General features: G+C 41.6%; 1 protein-coding gene across 4 annotated transcripts in view; it reads right to left on the minus strand.

Moving 5' to 3' along the window:
* Window positions 1-18,775: 18,775 nt before the first annotated feature.
* MPPED1 (metallophosphoesterase domain containing 1) overlaps window positions 18,776-25,380 on the minus strand; it is a 63,188-nt gene continuing 56,583 nt past the window's right edge. For all 4 annotated transcript variants that reach the window (XM_054514993.1, XM_054514992.1, XM_054514990.1 and 1 more), the window contains exons 6-7: window positions 25,023-25,136; window positions 18,776-21,547 (exon numbers count right to left, since the gene is read on the minus strand). In XM_054514993.1, coding sequence (XP_054370968.1) covers window positions 21,429-21,547; window positions 25,023-25,136 — 233 coding nt within the window. In that variant the 3' untranslated portion in view covers window positions 18,776-21,428. The remainder of the gene's footprint in view (window positions 21,548-25,022; window positions 25,137-25,380) is intronic.

Below are 25,380 nucleotides of genomic sequence, written 5' to 3' on the forward strand. Positions count from 1 at the left end.
AGCACCTTTATATAAGGTAATATTCTGAGTTAAATTTCCTTATAGATTTCTCTGTCCTTTCCACCTAAGTGTGCAGACACACATCAAGAGGAATCATAAAAAGCCCAAATAAACCCCTCTTCTTTTGGTGGCAGGCACAATTCCTTCTCATTCTCAAAAGCCTGAGAGACTAAACAGCCTAAGGCTTCATGGAAGCATCCAGACTCTGAGCAATGAAAATAACCCAAGTTGCAGTCACCATAAATTGCTTTCTCCCTCCATTCTGTCTGCAGGGGTACTCAGTACTTTGGGCTGGAAACTGCATTATTTGTGTACCTGCTCATTCCTTTGCCTGTGACAGCTCCACTGACATGTACAGCTGGCACCCAATTACAACAATAAATACCAGGAAAGTGGGAGAAGCTGAGATGGAGATGTATTTGTTGAAGAAACAGGTGGTAGATCAGATCCAGAGCCTGCCAGAGGACTGGAGCTTGCTGCCTTTGGGAAGAGCCCCTCACTCATCACTCCAGTGTTAAGGTTATGAAATTAATTTTGCAGTTCAGGGTACAGCAATGTAACAAGTTGAGCCAGGTTAAAACAACAGGTCACAACATGTCCCAAGGGAAAATAACCCCATGGTCCAGCAGCGGAACCATAGAAAGGTTCAAAAACTGCTTACACAGGAAGAAGTGTAGGAAGGAGTGGGGTTATTTTTTCTTAAATACCTTACCACTCCCACTGTTGGCTTATACATTCAGTCACTTTTAAGCAAAACTTCACTCTGAATAATGAACACTGATGAGAATGAAAAATGACTGAAAAAAGAGTTGAAACAAGGCAAGCGTAACACGTGTGAAAACACTGAGCAGAAGTAACACTGACTTCAGAATTAGTTTAAAATAATAAAAAGTTAGGGCTTTGACAGTGATTAAGTAAATATACCATCTGCACTTCCCAAGAATATCAAAATGTTATAGGTTAAAATAATCTTGTGTAAACAGAATCTTGCAATAATTTGTAAACAAGTATTCAGCAGCCAGTCACAAACTAAGGCATTCTTACAATCCAGCATCTTTTCATTCTGCATTACAGCTCTGCCCAGTTGTGTTCATGATGCTGTCAGTAAATGCCAGTCATTTTCATCCATCTTTGTTGGCCCACAAAATCCTGGACCACAAGCCAATTCAGTCCCACATGCTGCACTGCTGGACACCAATGAAGAAAACTTTTAAATTCTATGACAAAGTTGTATGAAATGTTAAATATTGCAGATTTCAGACAAGTCAGTTGCATTTTAGGCTATTAAATAATAGCCTAAAACTAATAGCTGTCTAATCTCAGCTTCCTGATGGAAAATTTTCATGATTTTCTACTAGGTAAGGGTTCTGTCTCCTCTGCAAGTATTCAGGTACTTTATATCTGCTCAAACAACAAATACACACTCACATATTCTGAATATCAGTGATTCTTCATCTAGATCCACAAGGCATTTGAATTTTGCTTAACTTTACTAATTCCACAATTTTAATAAACTAATAATAATAATAATCACTACCTGTTTAGAAATAATTCTGAATATTTGGTACTCAATTGCAAGAAAAAGAAATAGAGTGGGGCTCTGAACCCATTTAATGCTGGACATGTTAGGACACATCCGGGATGTGAGGATTACCTTTTGTAGTTAGAGCAATGGCAACAACTTTCAGGTCAAGCTCTCTAACATGACATAATCTAGGCAAAAAAAAACTAGCAAAAAAGCCAAAAATCAGTCACAAAATCAACACTAGATCAAGAAGCAATCTCTGATTCCAAAATCCTACTAGACAGGTATGAACCTGCTGTTTGACAAGATATCAAGTGATTTGGGGCTATAGAGATCCCTTTATCTCCTAGGTAACTTAATTTACTGAAACAGGGAAATTAGCTTTGTACTAACTTCTTGTACTAACACTGCTATTTCTGGATGTTCTGTCTGCAAGAGGTAATCAGTGATTTCTGATGCTGAGTTTGAATAGGGAAAGGGTCAGACTAATCTGAGTTTACCAGGAAACACTAAATACAGCCAGCATAGGTACATAAGGACATATCAGGTCACTGGCCAGTTGCCTGGTTTAAATACCTCAGTGTATCTAAACACAGAAGTAACCCTCAGAAATTAATGCAATATATTCTTTCCTGTGAGGGCACTGAGAATATTTAAAACTGCCGAAGTGCTGAAAGATGTACCAGGTGAAATACCTGAAAGGTGTCAGGCACATGCAGCTGTGTTTTAGCATCAGGTGAACCAGATGAACCCTGTTCCAGTGGGTTCTCACTTAGGAAGGCTGAGCATTTTTCCCATGGAAATTAAATGCTAAAATTAAAATTAAAATTGCATCATGGGCACTGTGATATGTATCTGGGGCTTTGCACAGTTTGGGTGATTGGATTTTTTCTGTTCTCTGAATGCAGATCACCCAAGGAGGATAGAGAGGAAGATTGTTCACCTTTTCATCACCTCATATCCAGACAATAATAAAAGCCTTCTAAACATTTCATTTTTGTAGATTTGCTTCTCTGCACAGGGGTGCTGCCCACTCCCAGTCAAAAGTGGACAAAACCCCTCCATATCCTGGTGTTCTTATCTCCATTCAGGGAGACAGTATTAGCATGGCAAGAGTAAGAGACAATAAAGGAAGGCTTGATTTTCTAATAGTCTTGGAAAATTAAGAGTGAACCTGGATAATCAAATTATTTTTTAAAGAAATTTTAGTGAAGTAAACTAATGGTTTGACTTCTTTGTCACTCAAAGCACTGGAATAAGTTTTTAAGTTGTCTCTGTGTTTTGTAGGTTCTTCATGAGTAAAGCACTGATATAACAGAAGGGAAGTCACCCAATATTTTAGAATACTTTGATAGAACTTCAAAAATATCCTATAATTATTTTCTCTGGGCATTTGTACAGTAGGATGTGACCAAATGCAGAAAACTCTAGATAAAGACAGTGACTGATTTATAATTTCAAACTAATAAATTAACTGAGTACAGGTTTTTTGTATCTATTCATAAGAAAACTCAAAATAGTTTTAAATTCTGACAGTGGTCCTGTATTGTGGATTAAATCTACACAGTGAGGGAATTAATTTTGCATAATCCATTTATCAAAAAAGAAAAAGACAACAATTAACATTGTCAAAATAATGTTTCCTAAGACGTTTCCAAAAGCAATTCATTTAAGGAAATTATTTTTAACCTTTCTGCATTTTATTACTGGCACACTCTTAACTTCACTAAAAAGGTTTACAAGACATACTATTGAATTTTCTCATTTGCCATTTTGCAATTGTATTACTTCTAATACATTTGCCTTCATTATTCAAAAAAAAGGGATCCTATTTCTTAATGCATCTTTTTCCCCTGCTTGCAGTGCCATATGTGTATTCTTAAGTACATGTTTATATGGACCAAGCACTGAAATCTGGGCAGATGCCAGCTGTGTGTGGATACCACATCTTTCTCCATGCTGCAAATGAGTGGTTTGGCTGCTTTAGGACATCATCAAAAGTATTGGCAAAAGCATATGAACCATATGAATTTGTGGAAATGTGACTTTACAAAACTTGGTGGCAAGGTCCACTCTATTACTTGCTGTACAGATTAAAACAGGAAGATCAAATTAGAAAAAAATTTGGAATGAATTACAAGGAAGCTGGGAATGAAAGAGAGTGTCAGGGTACCAAGGATATGGATGCAAAGATAAGGGTACGAAAGGGTTTAGCAGTATTTAATGACTTCAACATTTTCAAAGCAATTCAGTAGGATTCACAAGAATAATAACAGTGCCTGAGCTATGGATTTGAGGCAGAAACATTCATACCAGAATCAGTTCACACGCATGCACAGATAAAACCTGTGTGTGCATAGGCACCTACCCAGAGTTCCCCTTGGGATCTGTGAAATACTCCCATCAAACCCCCTGGAGTTTCCCAAAGGGAAGGGTTGCACCTCAAGGCCTGAGGAGGTGTGGGCTTGGGGATATTGTTGTCAGTAATAATCCTTTGTGCACCACAAGCTTGAGGATTTGGAGCCCCACCAAGGGTCCCACTCAGAGGGAGTTGCTGGCACAGCCACTGCAATCCAGGAGAGCTCAGAGGGCCTCACTCAGGACTGAATGCTGTTTATAGGGTCCCCAGTGATGATTTTGGTCACCACTAAGTTTTCATCCTGGCAGTAACCCAAGCTGGTAACTACTGCCCTTCTGCCCAAAGTGCAGCATCAATTGTAACATTTCATTCAGGCTAAAATTCCCAGAGGGGCTGTTTCACTCAGGACATGATTCAGGTAAGAAAAAAAAAAAGTTTATCCTTTGTTTCCCACTTTGGCTGGGCAGCTGATGGTCCAAACTCTGCCAGGCAGGAGCTCCTGGTACAATCAGTGAATGCCTCATGGCTCCATTGGTTTCCTCAAGGCATCATTCACCAGTTTGGTCAAGGCTTATCAGGATCTTCTGAGATGACAGAGCAGGCCCAAGGATGGGGAAGGGAGGGGAACAGATTAGGGATGTACCCACCACAGTCCATTACAGTCCATTGAATATATAAATATATAAATATATATATAGGTAGATATAGATATAGATATAGATATAGATATAGATATAGATATAGATATAGATATAGATATAGATATAGATATATATGTATATAATTTTTTTTTACACAATAAACAGTAAATTGAATTGCAGACAAAAAACTCTGTTTAGATTACCAGTTCTAGAAAGAAATCCTCTTTGAATACCTTGTGAGGTATTTAGATCTTGGCAAGGGAAAGAAAAGATAATTGTTTGACCATTGAACTCTTGTGATAATTAAAGGCTAGCATGAGCATCAGAGCCTGCTTCCTGGGATTATATCAACAATTAAACACCCACTCTGAAGAATTTCTAGATAAATATTTTACTGTCTAGTTCCTAAATCAGTTTTCATCAGAGCACCGAAGGACCCTTGTCAGCTGTGCTGATTTAGTATCTCTCTTTCTCCCAAGTAAAACACAAAGAGAAGTCAACAGATATTATGGGGAGAAAAAATGGAGCAAGTTGTAGGTGTACAAGCACACATAAAAATATGTATTTATATCTCAAGGAAAGTCTTAGGAATGGGGAAGGGTAGAGGAATGTAATCTTGTTTTTCTTATTATTTCTAGTGAATGTATGAACCATTGCATGAATCTGAAAGATTCTCAGTGCAGAACATTTTAACACATAGAGGTTTATTTTCTGGGAGAATGCTTGTTTGCATTTGGAATTTTTCAGGAAATACTGCAAAGGTTTTAGATAAAAAAGCTTTGGGGATGCCTAAGGTTGGGTGCTTTATAGTCTTCCTCTTTTAGCTTATAAGATTTGTGTAATTAGTACTCTACTACAAAATAAATACATTTGGAATTGGATGAATTTGGAAAATAAGTATTAAAAAATGCTTGCTAGACTTTTTCCCAAAATTGATGCCTATCTGTATGTCCCTGAAATTGCTGCTTAGATAAGTGATTACCAGAGGAAACTGAAACTGCCATTATTTAGGGGACGTTCTCCCACAATAGATCATTACAAAAAATTCCATTAGTTCCATTAATAAAAAATGGTTTCTGTTATTACTCCATGCAGTTCATATAGTGAATTTATCATTCATATTAATTAAACAGTGAATTGCTACTTTGATACCCAAGATTAACACAAATACCGCACGAATTATTTTCACAATAGTGCATATAACCAAGGAGAAAAAATTAACTACTCAAGATTACTGGGTATAATTGCTTGGGTGTGCCTTTTCTTTGTTTTACTTTTGTTTTCCCCAAATCTCCTGTACTTCCTGTTTGATAACTGCTTTAAATTTTGTATCAAATACAGTAAGATTTCCATCCCTGCACTGGTTTCTGGCATGGAATGCAGCTACTTGGAGAGATGCAGGAGTTTTGTCCCTGGCTCTGTAGTTTTCAAGCTTCCACCATCTTCAGGAAAGGCAATGCAGCGAGGGGATGGATGGCTCTGAGCTTCCACATACTCTGCCAGAGGATTTTTCATTAGTTCGACTGGCAGGAGTATCAAATCCAACAACTCCAAAGGGATTAAAGAACAATCTTTTTGCTGTAAAAACAAATCAAATCACGCTGGGTTCTCTTACTGAGTTCTTAAAGGCAGGGATCTCACTTACCAACTGTTTATACAACCTCGAAGAAATAAACCCCAACAAAACCCCAACAAGATGAATTTCAGTTGCCAGCATTTTGAGAAGACCAAGGCAATTTTTTATATTAAAATTGCAAACTGCTGGATGGATAAGCTCTGAAATAGGAGTTGGGGATTTTTTTGGCAGCTGCTCCTGTTTTCCAAGGGTCAGCCATGCAGCCAGGAGGAGCTGGAAAGAGCCCCTGTGCTTCCACCCCGAGATTCATGTGAGCCATCTTCTACATGGACAACTGGCATGGGCTCTGCAAGGCTAAAATTAGAGTGTGCTTCAGGAAAAATAATCAAACTTCCTCCAAATGCAGTCATTTGTTTGATTAAGACATTACTATGTGACGTGCTTGTATCTTTGTGCAATTACTTGTGCAATTACTGTTTTTATCAGAATGATGTGCAGCAGGTCATGAGCAGTAAGGGATGCTCCAAACATGGGAAAATGAAAATCAGATTAAAAAAAAAGATCCATTTTCTAAAAAATAATTTCCTTCTGTTTTTGAGTTTTTCTAAGCTAAAGGCTGTCATGCAGTGGAAAGAGCATTATTATGCTGTGAAAAGAGTCATAAAGAGAATTTTGTATTATATCAATACTTAAAATATGCAAATATGATATCTTCACAACGCCCCAAAATTATGCTTGGCATGAATTCTTAGCAACAATACAAATATCATCATCTTCAAATAAGCAGGTATAACATGCTGCTCAAATAGCTGTAAAAACAACCTCATCACAGCTCTGGGAGCATCCAGATTTCATCTTTGATGTAGGTAGATTTTAAGCAGGAAAGGGAAGAAAGTTGTCTTAAGCGTCAGGGTGTATTGGGATGAGCCTTAATGGGATGAGCAACTACATATTTAACGTGGCAAGGAGACCTGCTGATGTGCATTTACAGAGCTGTTGTCAGTGTAAAAACAGAATTTTAGTGCTGTGCAGGCAGAGCCATGGGGGCTGAGTTCTGTGGCACAGCCTCATTCCCTCCCAAATCTCCATTGAAACAAGGTGGCTCAGCTCAGGTTTATCCAGTGCCTCAGGTTAGCTGGAGTCTGTCTTGGTCACTACACCTAAATTGGTGATTTTAAATAAAAAAGGACAGGAGGAAAATATTAAAATGAGTTCTTACACAGATGTTTCATTGTGGGGTAGATACCCTTTTTCAGCTCCTTTAAGTGTAAGTAATTTCACAGGACTTGATCCTGACCTCCTTAAATTAGCAACCACTCCTCTGGCTTTGGTAGATTTATGCCAGCATTTGAGATCAGGATCAGATCTCAGCATTTCAATTTCTTTTCTATTTTTTTTTCCTTCAGGTTAAAAAAAAAAAACAAAAAAAAAAACAAAAAAAAAACAAAACAAAACAAACTAGCTCTTTCTGCTCACTCCAGAGCAAGAGTGGCAGGAGGGTTTTGCCTAAGGAAAAATGCATCTTTCTTGGTACACTGTACAGAATTCCCATCTTGTGCATTAGAATAGATGTTGAAACAGTTCTAATTAACATTTTTAATTTGCATTTTAATTGCCTGCCAGGGTGTGAAATGACACGCCTAGGTAAAGGAGCATTTTCCTTAGTTGCAGGGGTGTGCACAGGCCCGGTGAGGCTGGAGCACCCTGGCCACTGGTCATTTTGCAGCCTCTCCCACAGCTAAGGCAGGGCCTGATCCAAATCACAATCATTTGAGTTGAAAGGATTCACATGGATGTTTTTTTGCTTATTTATTGTTAATGAATGGGACTCCCATAATTATTTTCTGTCTGAAGATACACATGAAACCTTGATTTTAAAATTGCCTGTTGCAAAGATTCAGTGCAATCATTCAAAAGTTGTTTTGGTGGCTAATTACTCTCTTTGTAAAGAAAGTACCATATCCATACATAGGAATACATACATTTTTAAGATGGTGTCCTTATTTCAGATATGAATTTGCCTCTGTGACTTCCAGCTGGTGCACCCTGCAGTTACATAAAGGTCACAGCAAAATCAACTGAAACCTCTTCTGGTTTCAGCAAGACAGAGTCAACTTCCAAGATTTTCACCTCTTAGAACAAATTTTCTGGCCCTTTCCCCACTTCCACAGGCTTTGCTGGAGTCAATTACAGCTCCTCAAATTCATGTTGAAGTCAGGCATGTCTGAACTGGGCATTTTCAAATCTCAGCCATAGGGATACCAAAGGCAGAGGACATGCAGCCTCCCTCTGCCAGCTTTGCCCAGTCAACTGCTGCATTTGCTCTTCTGTGCACACTCTATGCCAGCTAGACAAACATCCAAGGCCTTCTTTTTTGGAGCTCTTCTCCCCAAGGCAAGTTTCTCCATATCCTTGTGATGAGGGACTCAGGTTTATCCATGTCCATGCTGAAATATAGAACTGATTTGCTGTACCTCATTTTCTAAAACACTCTGGACCAGAGTGTCTTCATGAGACATCCCATTCAGTATTTCCTGCAGTCCAACACTTGGTTCATTTTGAAAGTTTCAGTGACACCTTTTGGGGTAGGGGAGGCAGGTCTCCTGATCAAGATGCAGCATGTAATTCATATCAGGGCACAATACCTGGATGACCCTGCAAAAAATATAGCCTCTTCATGACGAGTCTTTATTTAATTACATCCTTTGGTTGGTTTTAATTCATTTATTGTGTGCCATGTTGAAATTATATCATTCCTCTTTCTTCCTCAAAATACCAGACAGAGGTGCCAAGTCATGTGCTTTACAGAAGTCTATTACCAAGTCTATTACCTTAACACTAATTCATTTGTCATCCAAACTTGTAATCTCATAAAAAGATATCAAATTAGTTTGAGAAGATCCATCTACCTTAAACCCACCTTGATTAGCATTTAATTTTATTAGTCTCTTTTAATTCTTTATTGCTAAAGCTTTGCACAATCAATCCCATCACTGCTTTTTTTCCTGGGGATCAAAGTCTGGGTAATGCTCTCTTGCTTTGGCCATTCTCTCTCCCTTTTAAAAATATTGGCACAATTTCAGACTTCTCTGGACTGCTGAGACTTCTCTCATGTCCTAATGTGTCTGAACATTCATTCATTATTAGCAGCTTAAAAAACCTACCTTCTCAGATACAAGTCTGAATCAAGAAATTTGGCAATTGCCATTTAACATGCTCTTTCAGGACTGCTAGGCTTAGAAGTAACTGTGTACAATGTCTCACCAGCACCACAGGCCATTTTGTCTGCAATGGCAAAGATATCTTAAAAGTCCATCATTTTAAAAATACCTCCCATTTCCATTTGATTTTGTATTCTTATTATTACTGGTTTCAGCCATTGATAGCTTCTTCATGTGTTTGTTTTACTTGTTCCTTTTTAACACAAATTCCTCCCTTCATATATCTTTTTTCTGAGTCTGCTTTTATTTACCCTCCCAACCAGGGTGAAGTTTTTTTGAAATTCATCTGAGTCTCTCTTTATTCTGGGACTGCTCTTTGCCAAACTTGCTTAAAAAGTTTGCGAATACAATCTCTATTTTCCAGCTTAAATGTTTTTCCTCCTCACTGGTGTGTTAACATTTGGCTTTATGAAATTTCTCTTTTGAAAGACTAAGAGTTTATCTGACGTGGTTTATATCCTTATTTTATGTTCACACAGTGGATGTGACCAAAGTTGTGCTGCTGATACCTCAAGCTGCTTCAGCACTCTCATTCTGTGAACGAGTTCTCCTTGTCCGCCAAGATGAGACATGATGTAGATGTCCCTGCTGGAAGTAGCCTTTCTGTCAGAAAATTGCCATCTGGGGAATTCAGAAATTCTGGCGGACTGAAATTTCCACTTTTTACCATTCAGAACAAGCCACCTCACAATGACAAGTGTAGGGTATGCTGAAAACAATATTGATACGTGGTTGAGTAGTAGTTTTCCTCTATAGGGATAAAAGATCAATTTAATTTCCTTTTATGACAGGGTAACCCACCTGTTGATCAAGGGAAGCTGACTGATGTCACTTTTTCGGACCTCGACAAAGCTTTCAGTACTGCCTCTCCCAGGATCCTTCTGGACAAATTTTCCAGCCCACAGCTGGATAAACACATCCTGTGATGGGTGAGCAGCTGGCTCAGGGGTCAGGCACACAGGGTGACAGTGCCTGGAGTGACACCAGGCTGGCAGCAGCCACTGGTGGGGTCCCACAGGGCTCCATCCTCAGCCCTGTGCTCTTAAACATCCTCATTAATGATTTGAATGAATATTAAGTAATTTTGCCAATGACACCAAACTGGGAGGAGTTGTTGACTCCCTCGAGGGCAGAGAGGCCCTGCAGAGAGCCCTGGACAAATGACAGGGCTGGCCAGGCAGTTCCCACTCTGTGAGGTTCCAAGGGGATTCTGCCCCTGGGATGGGGCACCCCTGGCTGTATGGACAGACTGGGAATGAGAGGCTGCAGAGCAGCTGCAGGAAGGGACCTGGGGGTTCCAGGCTGTGGCCAGCTGGACATGGGCCAGCAGTGGCCTGGTGCCAGGAGGGACAGCCCTGTCCTGGTGCATGGCCAGCCAGGCCACGGAGGGCATTGTCTTGCTCTGCTCTGGGCTGGGGCAGCCTCACCTCCAGTCCTGGAGGCAGTTTTGGGTGCCACAACATAAAAATTATAAAAAGCATGTTAAGCTTTTAGAGAGTGTCCAAAGGAGGCCACAAGGATGGGGAAGGGTCTGGAGGGCAGTCTTTAGAGGAGTGGCTGAGGGCACTTGGTCTGTTCAGCTGGAGAAGGAGACTGAGGGGAAACTCCTTGCAGTCTGCAGCTTCCTCACAAGTGAGAAGCAGGGGATCAGGAGCTGATCTCTTCTTACTGGTGACAAGTGGCAGGACCTGAGGGAATGACATGAGGCGGTGTCAGGGGAGGATTAGGAAATTATGGATATTAACTGGATATTAGGAAAGGTTCTTCTGGACTGGATATTAGGAAAAGGTTCTTCCCCAGAGGGTGGCTGGGCACTAGAACAGGCTCCCCAGGACAGCGGTCACAAAACCAAATCTGCTAGAGTTGAAGAAACATCTGGACAACACTCTCACACACATGGTGGGATTCTTGGGGTTGTCTTTGTCCTGTGAAGGGCCAGGAGTTGGACTTTGATGATGCTTGCAAGTCCCTTCCAACCCAGGATATTCTATGATTCAATTGAATGTAATGTGTGAAGTGTGTATCACCTGGAGGGACACCACAAGCTTTGCTTCATAGGTGTAGTGGATAATATTGAATAAATATTCCAGTTGACTAACTTCATAGTTGCCAGCATCAACATTTTATAGTGTAAACCATTTTCATTTCCCTTTTGCCCAGCTGATCTTTTCTAAAGAGATTATAAACAACTTAATCAACATTCCTGTCATGTGTCATCCTATTAGGTTTCATTAATATCAGCTAGTTCTAATGCATGGTTCTAAACAGGCAATTTCTATTCCTTGCATTTATTACCTGGGCTTTTAATCTTGATACATAATCAATTTAGGAATTTCTGCACAGCGTAGTCTGTCTCTATTATGTGTTGCCAACACCAAGAGTTTGAACAGTCTTAGGGTTTGGTGGTGCCTTCTTTTCAGACATTTCTGTTATTTGAAACCTCCCCTTGCATCTCCACACAGCCCTGTCTTCTGCAGAAGTGGAGCTCTTCCAAGCCATGCAGTTTTTCTGTTGCCCTAAAAAGCAAAAATTATTTAATTTATACCTCCCAGTTAAGCAGCATTTTTACTGTCAGGTCCTTGCATCTTCTGATTTCCTTCATTTTCCTACAAGCAGACATCCCTCTCCCTCAGTCCCATTCTGAGTGTAAATTTTATACAATTAGATCATGAATCAGTGCAGCAATGTCTTCTGTTTTCAGGAGGTATTGTCCTTTGTGCTGTGGTTCCACTGCCAGCTCACCATTTTGGTGCCAGCCTGTCCTTTGTAGGATATTTTCCCTCCTCTTCTCCAAGCAACAGGAGCTGATCTTCCTCCCTGGTTTTGTCTTTCCCTGCTTCTTCCAGGTATCCCATGAGGGGATGCTCTCTGCCTTCCACTGTCCCAGTACACAAAATTCCTCAGACTTGGGGAAATAGTAAGAAGGCTGTGCACTCTATTTACTTATCAGTCATCAATTGAACAACTTCTGAAGCAAAACCCTTCCCCAGTGAATGGATCTTTTTGCTTGCCATAGCTCCAGTTCCTGCATTTGAAGTCTCATATCCCAGCCAAACTTTTCCTACAGAAAGGAAGCTGATCTCAAGCAGCCCAGGAAAGTGAAGGTCCAGCACAGGGGGCGTCGCTCTTGGCTTCTTCTCAGCTCAGCCAGAAAAGAGCAGGGTGCAAAGGTGAACATGGCTTCTCTTGAAAATGTCTTGAAAAGTTTCATAAACCTTAGGGTGAAGTCATATAAAGATGCCTTTGACTCATTTGGATGCTCATTTTGCTGCTCAGTGCTCATTCTTCTGCTGAATTGAGAGGGACCAAGACCAGCACCTGCTTCTTCAGAGTGGGTTTTCTTTTTGCTCTCCTGAAACAACCAAAGCAAATCAAACTATTGCACTGAAGAGAAGCAGAAAGGGAACTGGCAGACCCAGGGTTTTGCTGTGGCTCTCTATGTACATTAAGATTTGAAGTGGCTGGGGCAGCCAGATGGATGTGGTGGCTGCCTGGCATTGGCCACCACCCTGGATATTACCTTGAAGGATGCCACTGTGTAGCCACATGGCTGGGGAGCAGGGCAGGTGGCTTCCCTTGGGGAGGGCAGTGCTTGAGCTTTCCATTCCACAGGCAGAGCATTTTACACCATGAGGGGGGTCCAACACCAGCACGGATGCCCAGAGGGGTGATGAGCTCTGCACCTTTGCAGATCCTCAAAGCTCAGTTGGAGCAGCCCTGAGCAGCTGCCACTGCTTAAAGCAAGAGGTTAGACTGGATACTTCCAGAGGTGCTCTCACCTGAGCAACTTGGACAAAAGACTTGGGTCATTTAGCTCTCCAGATTCAGTGGACCCTGGGCTTCTGACAAGGCCACCCCCACTGGTATCAGCACCCTCATTTAGTGGGAACAGCTTTGCAGTTCCCTGAAGTCATGTACACAGGAAAGGAAAAGCCTCTGAAATCGTCAAGGAGTCAGGAGAAGTAACTGCCTCTTACAACTACCCGGACCTTTTAGAGAATAAAAAGTCATTATTTTGTCTTTATTAAAAAATAATAATAATAATTAAAAAAAACCAACACATACCACCTTCCTATTTCAACTCTACATGTGGGCTGTAAGTTCCTGATGATTTTTAGACCAACATCACAAATGCAGAACATAACCACTGTTAATAATGCCAAGCAGAGACTACTGAGACAAGGCTGTTCTTTAAAGTAGGTTCTCCTTTTTCACTCAGAGACAGAAACAAAGCCAATAGGGAGCACGAAACATCACCGTCAATTCAAGTAATTTGCTTTCATACATTTTGTTGCTTTCCATCTCCCAGCTTTGAGTTCCTTTGAGTTCCTTTTGTTGTTTCTAATAGATAACACCAGCTTCAAAGTTTTGACAAACTGTTCTTTTTCTGCCAGACTTGTCCTTTTTTCCTTTATTCCTTTAGCAAATATTGATTTTTTAATTTTTTTTTTTTTTTTTTTTTTTTTTTTTTTTTTTTTTTTTTTTTTTTTGCAAGTTAAAAGGGGCTGCTTTAACAAAGCACATAAAGCACATCCAGGATCCAGGAGATCATGTAGAGATGGAAGGACCCTGTCCTGACCAGCAAATGCAGCTGCACCCTTTTCCACTCCACCCACACAGCCTTGTGGATGGCAGAGAAAGTCCTACTATTCTGATTAAAATCTGGGCATTAAAAGATCTTGTACCTTTATTTTAAAGGATGGCATAAGCTTGGTAGCAGTTGGATTAAAAGCAGTTAAGAAATTCCCTACTTTTAATGCAGAAGAGGGCACAAAATTTTGGAGTTTGTTGCAGTGTTTGTGAGTGCCTGGTGGCTCCAGCTGTTGAGCAACCAGCTCAGTGTTGACTCCAGTGCTAACACACTGACGCAGAGCTGCAGGCAGCTGATGAAGTGTCTTCATCATTGTTTGCTGAGTGCCTTGTCTATATTTTCATGATTTATTACTTCCCTGACTTTCTTAGGTGTTAGAAAGAACAATGAATCAATCCTAGCGTTTTCAGAGTGGGGACTGCTAATTGCATGAGCTCTGTTTACCACTCGAGAGCTGCAGTTTTGACAAGTCTCTTGACCCCATGTTAATACACATGATTAATTATTGTTAAGGGTGTCTGCAGAAACGAACAGGATAGGTAACTCTTCAGAGGTTTTCTTCCTTTCTGAACAAGCAATAAACATAATTATGTTTACACTACTGGAACAGGTGGGGAAAGAAGGTGCTTTTGAAGGCATGGGGGTAAACCATTGTTGCTCAGAGATGGACATCCAGAGAGCACAGGCTGAAGTGATGGGGAAGCAGGTTGGAAGCAGTTCCTTCTCATGACACCTTGGTGGCTCCACGGCAGCTTTCCCTTTCCTGCGTATGTCACTACAGAGGATCTATGTCACTGCAAGCAATGGCACAGGTGCTGCATCCCCTGGTGTGTGAATGAGGGGTGGGAAGCACCACGGGCAGGCTACAAGGTTATTGGGGTGCCAAAGGTTTGTATCATTTCACAACTGATGGAACAAGCTCTGATGCTGTGGACCCCATTGGGCCATTTTCTCTGGAGGCTTGCCCTGCCCTGCCATGCTTTACCTTGCTGTCCTGCTCTGCCTTTGCTCTGTCTGGCATTGGTATTCATTCCCCCAGGACAGGGCTCTTCTTCCTAGTGGAGGGAACCTACCCCATATGCAGCTACTGACTCACCTGGAGAGGCTTGAGGTGATGGTGGGAGTTGTCCCCAGGCTCCTCTCAAGCAGAAGGACCTGTCTCCTTTTCCTACACCACTCCTGGCTTGTCGCAGGTCTTTGGAGCTAAAACTGCTGGGGAAGGTTTTATCTGTGGGCTCAAAAACAAGGCCAGGATGGGTTGACCCTCACCCTTGGGGAGCCCCAAAGAGATATCCAGAGTGGGAGTGTCCATGGCAAGATGCTTCTTAGGGAGCCCCAATGTGAGTGCTGTGAAATGGCAGGGACCACTAGGAGTGACCAGCTGAGAAGCACAGGAGCTGGTGACAAAGGCAACATAATCAGCAGCTGACACAGTGAAGCAGCATTTTAAAATACCACATAACAGACGTAACCAGAATGGCTGTGCCATGCAACAGCCTTAGTAAAGAGTAGAAAGAAACATAAATACAGGTTTAATTGCCTGTATTGAACTGCTTTATCCTGCATAATTTTATTATTTCTAGAAAATTTGGCCCAGGTCATCATGGTGGGAGGTAAAGCTGCCAGGAGACCCTGAAATTTGCCACTGTGGGTTACTACAGGGCACAGAGGACGTATCTCTGTCTGCACAAAGGCCTCCTCTGCATGCCGGAGGTGCAGGGCTGTGCAGGACCTGACCTTGCTGCTTCCTGTCCCTTGCATTTCAGCACAGCAGCAGTACCACCAGGCTGAAAGAGAAATCCTGCAGGGACAAGCCTCTCTCTGAAGTTCACAGCACACAACACCGTGGTCATCTGGCTCTGTGCCCGGCAGAGGTACAGGAGTCCCCTAGTCCCCTTCATCAGCTTCAGCCCCACACCCCCACAGGCAGTGTCCCCACCAGGACACATGCAGACATTCCCTTGTGGACGAGGGGGCACTCATTGAGAGAGGGCATCTCAGCACCCTTTGAGACCCCTTCTCAACCTTCCAGTGGCCTCTGTGGAGAGTTTTGTACCACCAATCTTGATATCTTTAGTATTCCAAATTTGCACTTGTCAGTGAGCTGTGCCAGCCCTAGCCCTCCCAGCCAGGCTCTAACTGCAGTGGGGAAGGGGCACGTGGGGCTTCACTGGTAGGAGGGTGCTTTAACATCACCTTTGATTCTCCCCAACCTTTCCTGGGTGATGGACAGCTCATGTGGTTGGACAAAGCTTTTCCCTTACTCTGATGTTGAAGCTTCATTCTACCATAAGCCACTGCAACATGTTTATAGCAACCAGCATTTTCCCATCTGGCCCTGCTCAAGTTGCTCACCCCATTCAGAACACAGAGACACTGACAGGATAAATGTAATGAGAGTTCTGGAAACAGCAACCTGTCTGTGTCGTTGTTTCCCATGGCTGTCTCCCTGTTCCCGAGGCCATGCAGAGGCAAGACCAGAGCTCTGAGGGAGAGAATGGGCTCTTCTCCCACAGCAGGGAGCATTTGTCCACTAACCAGGCCCACGTGGCCCTGGGTGAGAGCAAAGAGCACAAGGGCATGGTGTGCACACACCCAGTGGTAAGGTTAATTGCTCTGCTCAGCTTTAGTCCATGGTGCTCTGGAGAGGGAATACACTTCACTGGGCAGGGGGGAAACAATGCCAACTGATTTGTGCAGAAAAGCCTGTTCCTTTAATCTCTTTGAAAGCTTTTGTACATCAAAGTCCTGGCCAGAAGAGCTATTGCTGATATAATTGGTGTAGACAATTGTGAAGGTTTTGATAAAGACCTTTGTGGAAGAGCTATTCATGAGGGGCATAGAAGGGTCATGGTTTGGGCAGCAGCTAAGAAACAAAAACCTCAAAAGCAGGATGAAGGCTACACAAATGTCACACAATTCCTTATCCCAGCCAGGGATGATGAGGATTGCCAGGGGCACACCAAAGCCAGAGGAACAGGCCAGAGTGGGGGAAGAAGATCCCCACCACAGACACAGCCTGGGCAAGGCTCCCTGAGAGGAAGGAGTGATAGTTGTGCTAAGTCCAAATCAGTTCTCACCTTTTGAAGAGAAAACCGAGCTAGGGCCATGGGCAGGTCACCACAGTGGTCCATTAGGGGTTACAAATACGTGCTATTATCCCAAAAACTCCTAAAAAAAAATGAAGATATTGGAAAAAACTCAGGAGAGAAAGTAGCAGAGAACTGTGTCTAAATGGTCAGATAGGAAGGAAGAGGAGGTCCTCTTCTGGCACTGCTGCCTCTCACCAACTCCCAAATGACACATCAAAAAGAGAGGAGGGGAGCATTTCCAAAATGGGAAAGTAAGGAAGTTAGGTATAGAGGCTAGCTAGAATTGAAATTATTTTAATTTCTAGATGAAGTGAGTAAAAAGCAACATAATGGCCAATATACAAAATAACAAATGGCACAAAAGAGGTGCATATAAGTACTCCTATTTTCACTTTGCACATAAAAAGAGAACAAAGGGACAGTCAATAAACCCAAGCAGCAGCACATGTACAAGGATTAGCAAAATACTGTTGTTCTAATGCACTCTGCATAATCATCCAGGGTGCTTCCTGTTCCAAAATATCACTAAAATTGCAGATGCAGAGAGACTTGCAAGAAAGAGACAAGAATGTACCTGAAAGGAAAGACCATTTGCAGTTCTATTTGCTCTGTGTGAGTTACTTGAGCAGAAAGCAATAATATAGCTTTTAAGAGAGAAATTTTCACACAAACAGCAATAAATGGGATGGGGGCAAAGGTCCCCATGGGTAGATTATTCCAAAAATTGCCTTCTAAGGGATGTCTCATTCCTCCATCCTCTGAAGTATTTGCATTGACTGTAGGCAGTAGTCAGTGACTGGAAAAGACAAACCACTTCTTATCTCCTCTGGATCCCTGGTGCAGCAAGACCAGAGCACATTCCCACCTGCTGTGTCCCCAGCACGATCCTGAGACAGGGTTTTTGATCCTTCCTGGAGCACCAAAAGCAGTTGCTTGGGTGGGTGCTGAGTTCCAGCCTGCTCCTTCCTTCTAGTCAAGGAACATTTCACATCCTCAGCCGTATGTGACTGAGAGAGGTAAAAATAATCTTGTCATCTTTTTTTTTTCATTGACATGCAGTGATATCTCCCCTATTCATTGCTGAAATGAACCAGAATTAATCTCAGCCAACAATTCTGCCTGGTGACGGGACTGCACATATTAGTGATACACATCAGCACACCTTCCTTCAGGAGCACTGCTACCTGGATAAATATCAGTGAAGGTCAGCAAAGGGGAGGTGGGGCAGGAAATTACTTGAGAGGTCATCCCACATTTAAATAGAGCTGACAACTGCACAGGCAAATTTGTGGAAATCTTCCTTTTCATGGCCTCCCTTATCTGAGGTAGATCAGAAACTCAGGTCTTTCTTTGCCCACAAAATTAAAATAAACATACTCAGCTGGCCTTAATCTCCCGCTCTGTGATGATGTGTCCTGACACCCAACTCAGAGCAGGAACTTTCCTTCCCCCAGCTGCTGCCCACTCCCAAAGGATGGCATCCCAGTTCCTGACCTCTCCAGAGCTCTGCTGCAGCACTCCCACAGTAGCTTTTCCCTGCCTCCCAGGCACACCTGGCACACTCTCCCACCAAAATACATCCACTACAGACGGTGGTTGCTGTTTTCCCTTCTCTGCAACACAAACCTCAAGCTTGTTTCCCTCTGCAGGAGATGTGGTGGCTGGAAGCTCAGGGACAGTGCAGGCCCCTCCATAACAACTTTAATGTCCCACAGCCTGGCTCCTACTCCCGGAGAAGATGGCAGTCATTCCAACATGGAGCTGATCACATGAGCTGCACATTAAGAGACTTTATTTTTTGTTTTGTGTTGTTTTTTTTAAGCCTTTATTTGTCTAACATGCTTGACCAAAAATTACAACACTCAAGTTATGTCAAAATGATTAAATAATCTTTAAGCTTTCATACCCCAAGTACTTTAAATGATATTTTGAAGTAACAGTTGCTTTCATATCCTTTCCACATAAAAATACACAGTATTTGGAAGATACCTTAGGAAAAATTATTTTTAAGAGAATATTTTATGGTTGACATAGAAATTTTGCTGAGGCTAATAAAAGGACCTCTTCCCTTCACTTTAACATTTAAGTGCTGTGAGCGAATGTAAACATTTCAGACTTTAACATACAGCCAATTTCCTGCCACATTTGTTGCAAACCACTTGAATTGTGACTAGATAAGCCACTTTTATTCTAACTACATGCTATTGTTCATCTTCCCAATGATGACAGGAGTTCATATTCAACTATGAATTTCAGTTCTTACTGATTTAGGAGCTGATCCTGAAATTTCTACACAAGTAGCTCTGACAAAACTGACCCCATCTGACTTAATGGCAGACTGCTCATGCACTTGTGAACCACTCCCCCAAAAACCAGTTGCAGGTGTCACCTATTGTTTTGGGTTTCATTTTCAGGAAAAAAAAAAAGCAGCACATTAGTTTAGACACATGGTCACCCCAACAGATTACAAAAATGACAGACCTGTGACTTGTCATGTTTTCGGGGGGGTCTAGTGGCTTCTTGTGGGTCCACAGCATGAGTCAGTTACTGGGCCTGAACATCTCGGCTCCAGGCAGCACCTGGAAGAGCTGCTGCACATGGGAAGCCAGTGAAAAGCAGAGTTTGTGCCCACCTAGCTGAGAGTCGAGGCTCACATGGCCTGGTTTTGCAACACAGGTATTTTAAATTGTTTATTTGTATAATGTACATGCAGCTGCTACATTAAACACATTTACGTCCATGTAACACACACAATTCTACAATGCATGTGTGCAGATGTGGGCTATGCACAGATCTGCAACCAGCTCTGAGCTGGCAGTGCTGTGGTGTGCCCAATGTGTGTGAACAAGATTAATGCCTAGATGCTGTCAGCCCCAAATTCAGGATGCCCACATTCAGAATACAGCAGTTAAATTATCTCCATCAAGTCAAAAGGACATATTTGTTAGTTCAAGACAGAAATCCATTTCTTGCAGGACATGTCTGAAGCCCTGGGGTTTTTTTGGTAGCTTTCTAATCAATTCCTAAACTTCTGCCTAGGACAGGACTGAAATCCTGGCAGCTTCAATACCTCTGCTAGCACTACAGAAGAGCTGCACGGGCAGTACCATAACTGTGGACCATTCCCAACCAGCTCCTGCCACATTCCCTGCTTTGTCTGGTGCCAAAAGCAACACAACAGATGAGTTTCTACTGGGTTTGTGCTGAGCCTCTCTGAGCAGTGTCCACAAGTGGGCAAACAGCAGTACCAGGTCTCCTGAGGTGACCTCTGCTCTGCACACTTTGGTGTGTGCCTGTCACTCACAGCCACCCAAAAGGGAGTGCTTGAACCACACCTTGGGCTGATACCTTCCCCTTGACATCCATGTTTCCCAAGGACAAAATTATCACAATGACATTTAACCACTCCTGACCAAGGCCAAATTCAAACCAGTAATCTCATCATTGGCTGCATGTCCCATTAGCAGTTTTTAAACCAATGGTCCCAGTAGGTATTATTTAAAATACCATTACTAATCATTGGGTGGGCTCTTTACAGGTCCTTTCTTTTTTCCTTAAGTACAATTACATCTCTCTTTACCATATGAAAACACGGTTATATTTTTTCTTTTTTTTTTTTTTTTTTAAGGGAAATGTCATCCTTTTTTTTTTTTTTTTTTCTTTTTAAACAGGCGAGGCCAGGTTACAAATTCCTGAGTTTATACTGCACTTAACACAGTCTCCCTTCTTGAATGTTGAGCTGTTTACAGCATGCTGGCAATATGCACCATTTCTCTTGCCATCTGTAATGCCAGATGTAGTAAAACTTCATTTCAGTACAGTGAATTAGGGCCTGTATTGCATTGGTTTTGAATAGATGCAAAGACTTAGACCTGGAGGACATGGAGAAATAGCTTTCCTCCTGTGACTGGTCATTTGTGCACCATCTTTTATATTTGCCATGTTGATTAAGGGAAAACATCTTTACCATCATTTTTATTTTACCAAGAGCTCACTGAAAAACATCTGAAATGAGGAAATCCTAGTCTAAACACTTACGTTTAAACTGCAAACTTTCTTAAAGAAACACTCCTTTGAAAGACATCATTCTTTTAATAAGTCCAGTATACGGTATGTACAAAAGCCCCTACTAGAGATATATATATATAGATATATATATATGTATATATATATATATTTGTGGAATGCATTCACTTTTCTGTGTTCACAAACATTTTAATGGTGAAATGTTAGTCTTTAATCTGGTTCTGGCACCAAAATGTCTTTGTTCCTTGTCCACTTTTGTTACTCCAAATTTATCTGTGAAGAGCTAGCAGGGAAAAAAAGGATTTTGCTTTTTTGTTGAATGGTTCCCTATTGGGATTCTCAGCCAGCAATATAAAGTTGCTTATGTGTTGGGTACAACTTTAAATCCTCATTATAATCATGTGTTCCTTGGAGTAGGTAAGTCAATAACTATAGGTGGATTAAGTGGCTGGTAATTCACAGTGCACACAGATGCATTCACATAGGTGGTAGTTCCATCAGCCATGACACCATAACCTAAAAAGGAAGAAAAATCCTGGTTACTCTCATTATTCCTTATTATCTTCTTTCATTTTTAATTACCTTTATCACACAATGATAAGTGCCACATTTTTTATTACTCAGAAGGAATTTAAAAATTATCTTTGTGCAAAACATAAATGTTCTGTGAATCAATACCATCATTGTCCTACAGAATAACTTTTTAATTGTGTAAGAAAAGCAAAATGGGCCTTCAGTAGCTGGTGGCTATTATCTCTGGCAGCCAGCACACTAAACCTCCTTAGAAAGACAGATACTTCTCTCTGCAGAGATTTTTCTCTTAAAACCGTTTTAGTTTTGGAAAGGATGCTTCTGATAGTTTAGGCTTGCAGTCATCAGTGCAGCAAACTTTGGGCAATTTTAATCTTCCCACCTTTTTTTCCTGCCCTGTGTTGAACATCCTTTAAGCAACCAATGAAGAAAAAACATTGCTTGACTGAAGCAAGTACGTGTGCATGTGCATCAGGGCAGGATTTGCCTAGTAGGAACCTCTTCTTGCTTTGTCTTTGAACTTGTTAACCAAACTTGATGGAAAGGCACTAAAATGCCTGCCCAGGCTGAAAAAAGATGGCTTTATTATTGAGTGCATTGTCTAACAGACAAGGTGAATTCACACCCTAAAACACCAGAACATTTCCACAGCAGAACACACACATCTGTGTGTCTCACCAGCGGTGAAAAAGCTTCAGCTACATCTCATGTCTGGCTAGACACCCAAGGCAAACAATTCCAGAGTTAAATATGCAGAAAACCAAACTTTCAGCTCTAATTCCTGTAGTAGTACAGTGAAATGCTGTTTCAGAAAGTGAAGAAGAAGCCCTTTGACAACCTTGGTGTTATGAAAGAGAAGACACTCTCCACTGTCAAAAATCTTTTAATGAATCTCTAAAAAAAAACATAAGCTTGATTATATGAAAGCTAAAGGCCTAATGTTGGAAACTTTCACTGAAATATTATGATCAATATGAAGAACTGCATTTGTCATCAGAAATACATGATTTTGGGGAAATCACCTGGTAGAAAGCATTTGCACTAAGATTCAATCTCACCTTTCATAAATTTAATAGAGAAATGTATTCATTGCTATATACACACTAAGCTCTAGCTATTCAAACCCTAGGTACTGAGGACCCTATGTTTTCTCTGAATGCAATTTTGTGTCTTTCACAGCACTGAAAATTGCATAATTTGCAAACAAAGAAACAGTAGCCAAATTCCTTTCTTTTTGGTTCCTTGAAACACCCTGAATAATGCAGGGCCTCCTGCACCTTCCATGGAAAAACCACACTATAATTAGAGCCCGGGGAGGGAAGAAAACTCTGTCAGGCTCCTGTCACAGGAATTTCTTTAAATCCCTTTCTGTTTGCCATGGAATGACTGTTCTGAGGAAAACACAAAATGCACAGAGAAGAGTCAGCACTGCGGCTGGGACTTTCTGAATCCTTGGCTACATATTTGAAGAGACCAGACACTTTCTTTTGCTGGAAGATTCCTAATGCTGCAGCTTTCACTCCTGTCCCACTGCCAACAGGGTTTCCTTGACCATGACCTCAGTGGAGTACTGGCTATACTGGGAAAACCAGAATTTTAGCCAGAGCCTTTGCCATGCTGCTTGTCCCCTCCATGGGTGCATCAGCGGAAAGCCCATGTGTAGAGGTAGTTTTGGGCAGACATGGTAGTGCAGAGAGGGAATAGGGAAGAAACATCTCTTATAAGCACCTCTTCTCCCCAGATGTTCAGTAAATGACTGCTGCAGATGTAGCTATGCTCACTCCGAGAAAGAACTCATCTGTTCAAATCATGCATTCTCTCTACAAAGTGCAGCTTCGTTTGCACAGGCTGCCTGCAATGGGAATTCTCCTCTGCAGAGATTTAGCAGCCCACTGAAAAACAAGCTCTGCAGTTCCCCATTTGTTTTCTCTAAATTATGATAGTTAACAAGAAGAGTACCTTGTTTCTGTGTTTTGATACCTACTGTGCCAACTACATTAATTCGCTATTCTATGGAGGTGCTACTCTCTTCCCTTGAGAGCCAAAGTTGGACTTGGTTATAGCAGATGTGATTTTGTTTACCTGCCTGAAGCTTCATGGCTTGCTGTTTGTTTATATCCCCTGCAACCCACTTGGCTTATAATTTCTGAAATGACAATGAGTTTGAACTGTATTCACCAGCTCTCTTGGTTGGAATATCAAAGACTGCTCTAGCAGCATTATTTGTTTACTCTGTGATTTAACAGTACTTTGGACACTAACCAGGCATTAACAGGTCACTGGAGATGAGACACAGGAGGAGGATGGACCTAATCCTTGAGCTATAAAATAATGATCTGAACATCTTATCCATTAATTTTACACCACCAGCCACGTCACTACTATGTGCTGTGGTGAAAGCCTCCAGCAGCAAGTCAGAGAGGGATATCTTAGGAAGGGTTCTTCACAAAACCAGAAGTATCTGAATGCCATCTCCTCCAATTTTTCCATCTCTGCACTGCTGAGACCTACAGAGATCCTACAGCAAAGGCTGGAGCAGTCCCAGAAGCAGAAAACTGGCAGCTGTGGAGTACCTTTTCCTGCCAGTAAGTTAACACTGCCAAAGATGGAGCAGTTGATAATACACATGTACATGCCAGTGGTTCACTCCTGCACAGCCCACTGCTTCTGCTTGGGGTGGCAGCACTGCTTGAAGCCTTCTGCCTTGCTCTATGAACAGGACAGGCAGCATCTACCTTTCCTTTTGCCTGGAGATGAACTCCTGCTGTCACTGACTTCAGCAGAGCATATCTGTCACCATTTACTTGGCTTGTGCAAAGGGAACTCTTTTTTTTTATTTTTCTCCAGTTAAATATCAAATAGTCAATAGAACCACTTCTTTTGTCTGAGCACAAAATGTTTCCCCTGACAAAGCAACCAAATGCATCCATAAATATCTTGGAACTTCTACACCAGTAGATGATATCAGTGGTGATACCCCTCTTGATTTCAACTTCATATACGCTCGGATGGGGAGAGACAAGTTATTGTACAATCTTGAAGATCAAGCCTTAGAAGCAACACAAAATATTCCTACCCCTTTTACAAGCACAGAAGTTAACACACAGAGGTCTTACATGAATTATTGTGAAGCACAGATTCTACTAAGGAAAAAAAATCCCTCCATCCTAATATTTAGTCACTTTCTGTAACTACTGGACTTGTATTCTCATTTTAAAATTCACAGTACTCATCCCTGTGAAGGAAGCATCAACCTGTTTTATGGATGTAGAAAATGAAAGATAGCTCAAGTACAAGCATTGAAATGTGGATATCAGCCAATTTCACCTCTATATATACAGCTAAATATGTATCTGAATTCAAGCGCTTCAGTTCAGACATTTAAGTTTGAAAATGCTGGTTAAGACTTCTCTGTTTGCTATTTATAAAAACATATATATAAAAAGAAATGTGCTCCGACCTTCATGGATATGTCCAAAAACATGAAGCCTTGGCTGTATTCGTCTCTGGACTGTGTTCAGCAGCTCAACACATCCTACTCGTTGCATTTTCTTAGGAACCCAGTCTAGAAAACCTTCGGAAAAGAAAGGAAAGCTTTAAGAGAAGACAGGTAATCCACAAAGCTGTGCTGTTATACAGCATTTTTGAGATTTCATGTCTCATGGCCTTTTAGAAATAGCCACAGAAGAACTGAAATGGCAAAAACTGTGTCTGCCTTGGTATGCAGAAGAGGAAGGAAAGAAAAATACTGGTGGAAAACCATAAAAGCTCATCTGGATAAAAAGGACTATGATAACTCTTTCCAGTTTTTTTTCAAA

Source organism: Molothrus ater, chromosome 5 (assembly GCF_012460135.2).
Source record: "Molothrus ater isolate BHLD 08-10-18 breed brown headed cowbird chromosome 5, BPBGC_Mater_1.1, whole genome shotgun sequence".
NCBI lineage: Eukaryota > Metazoa > Chordata > Aves > Passeriformes > Icteridae > Molothrus > Molothrus ater.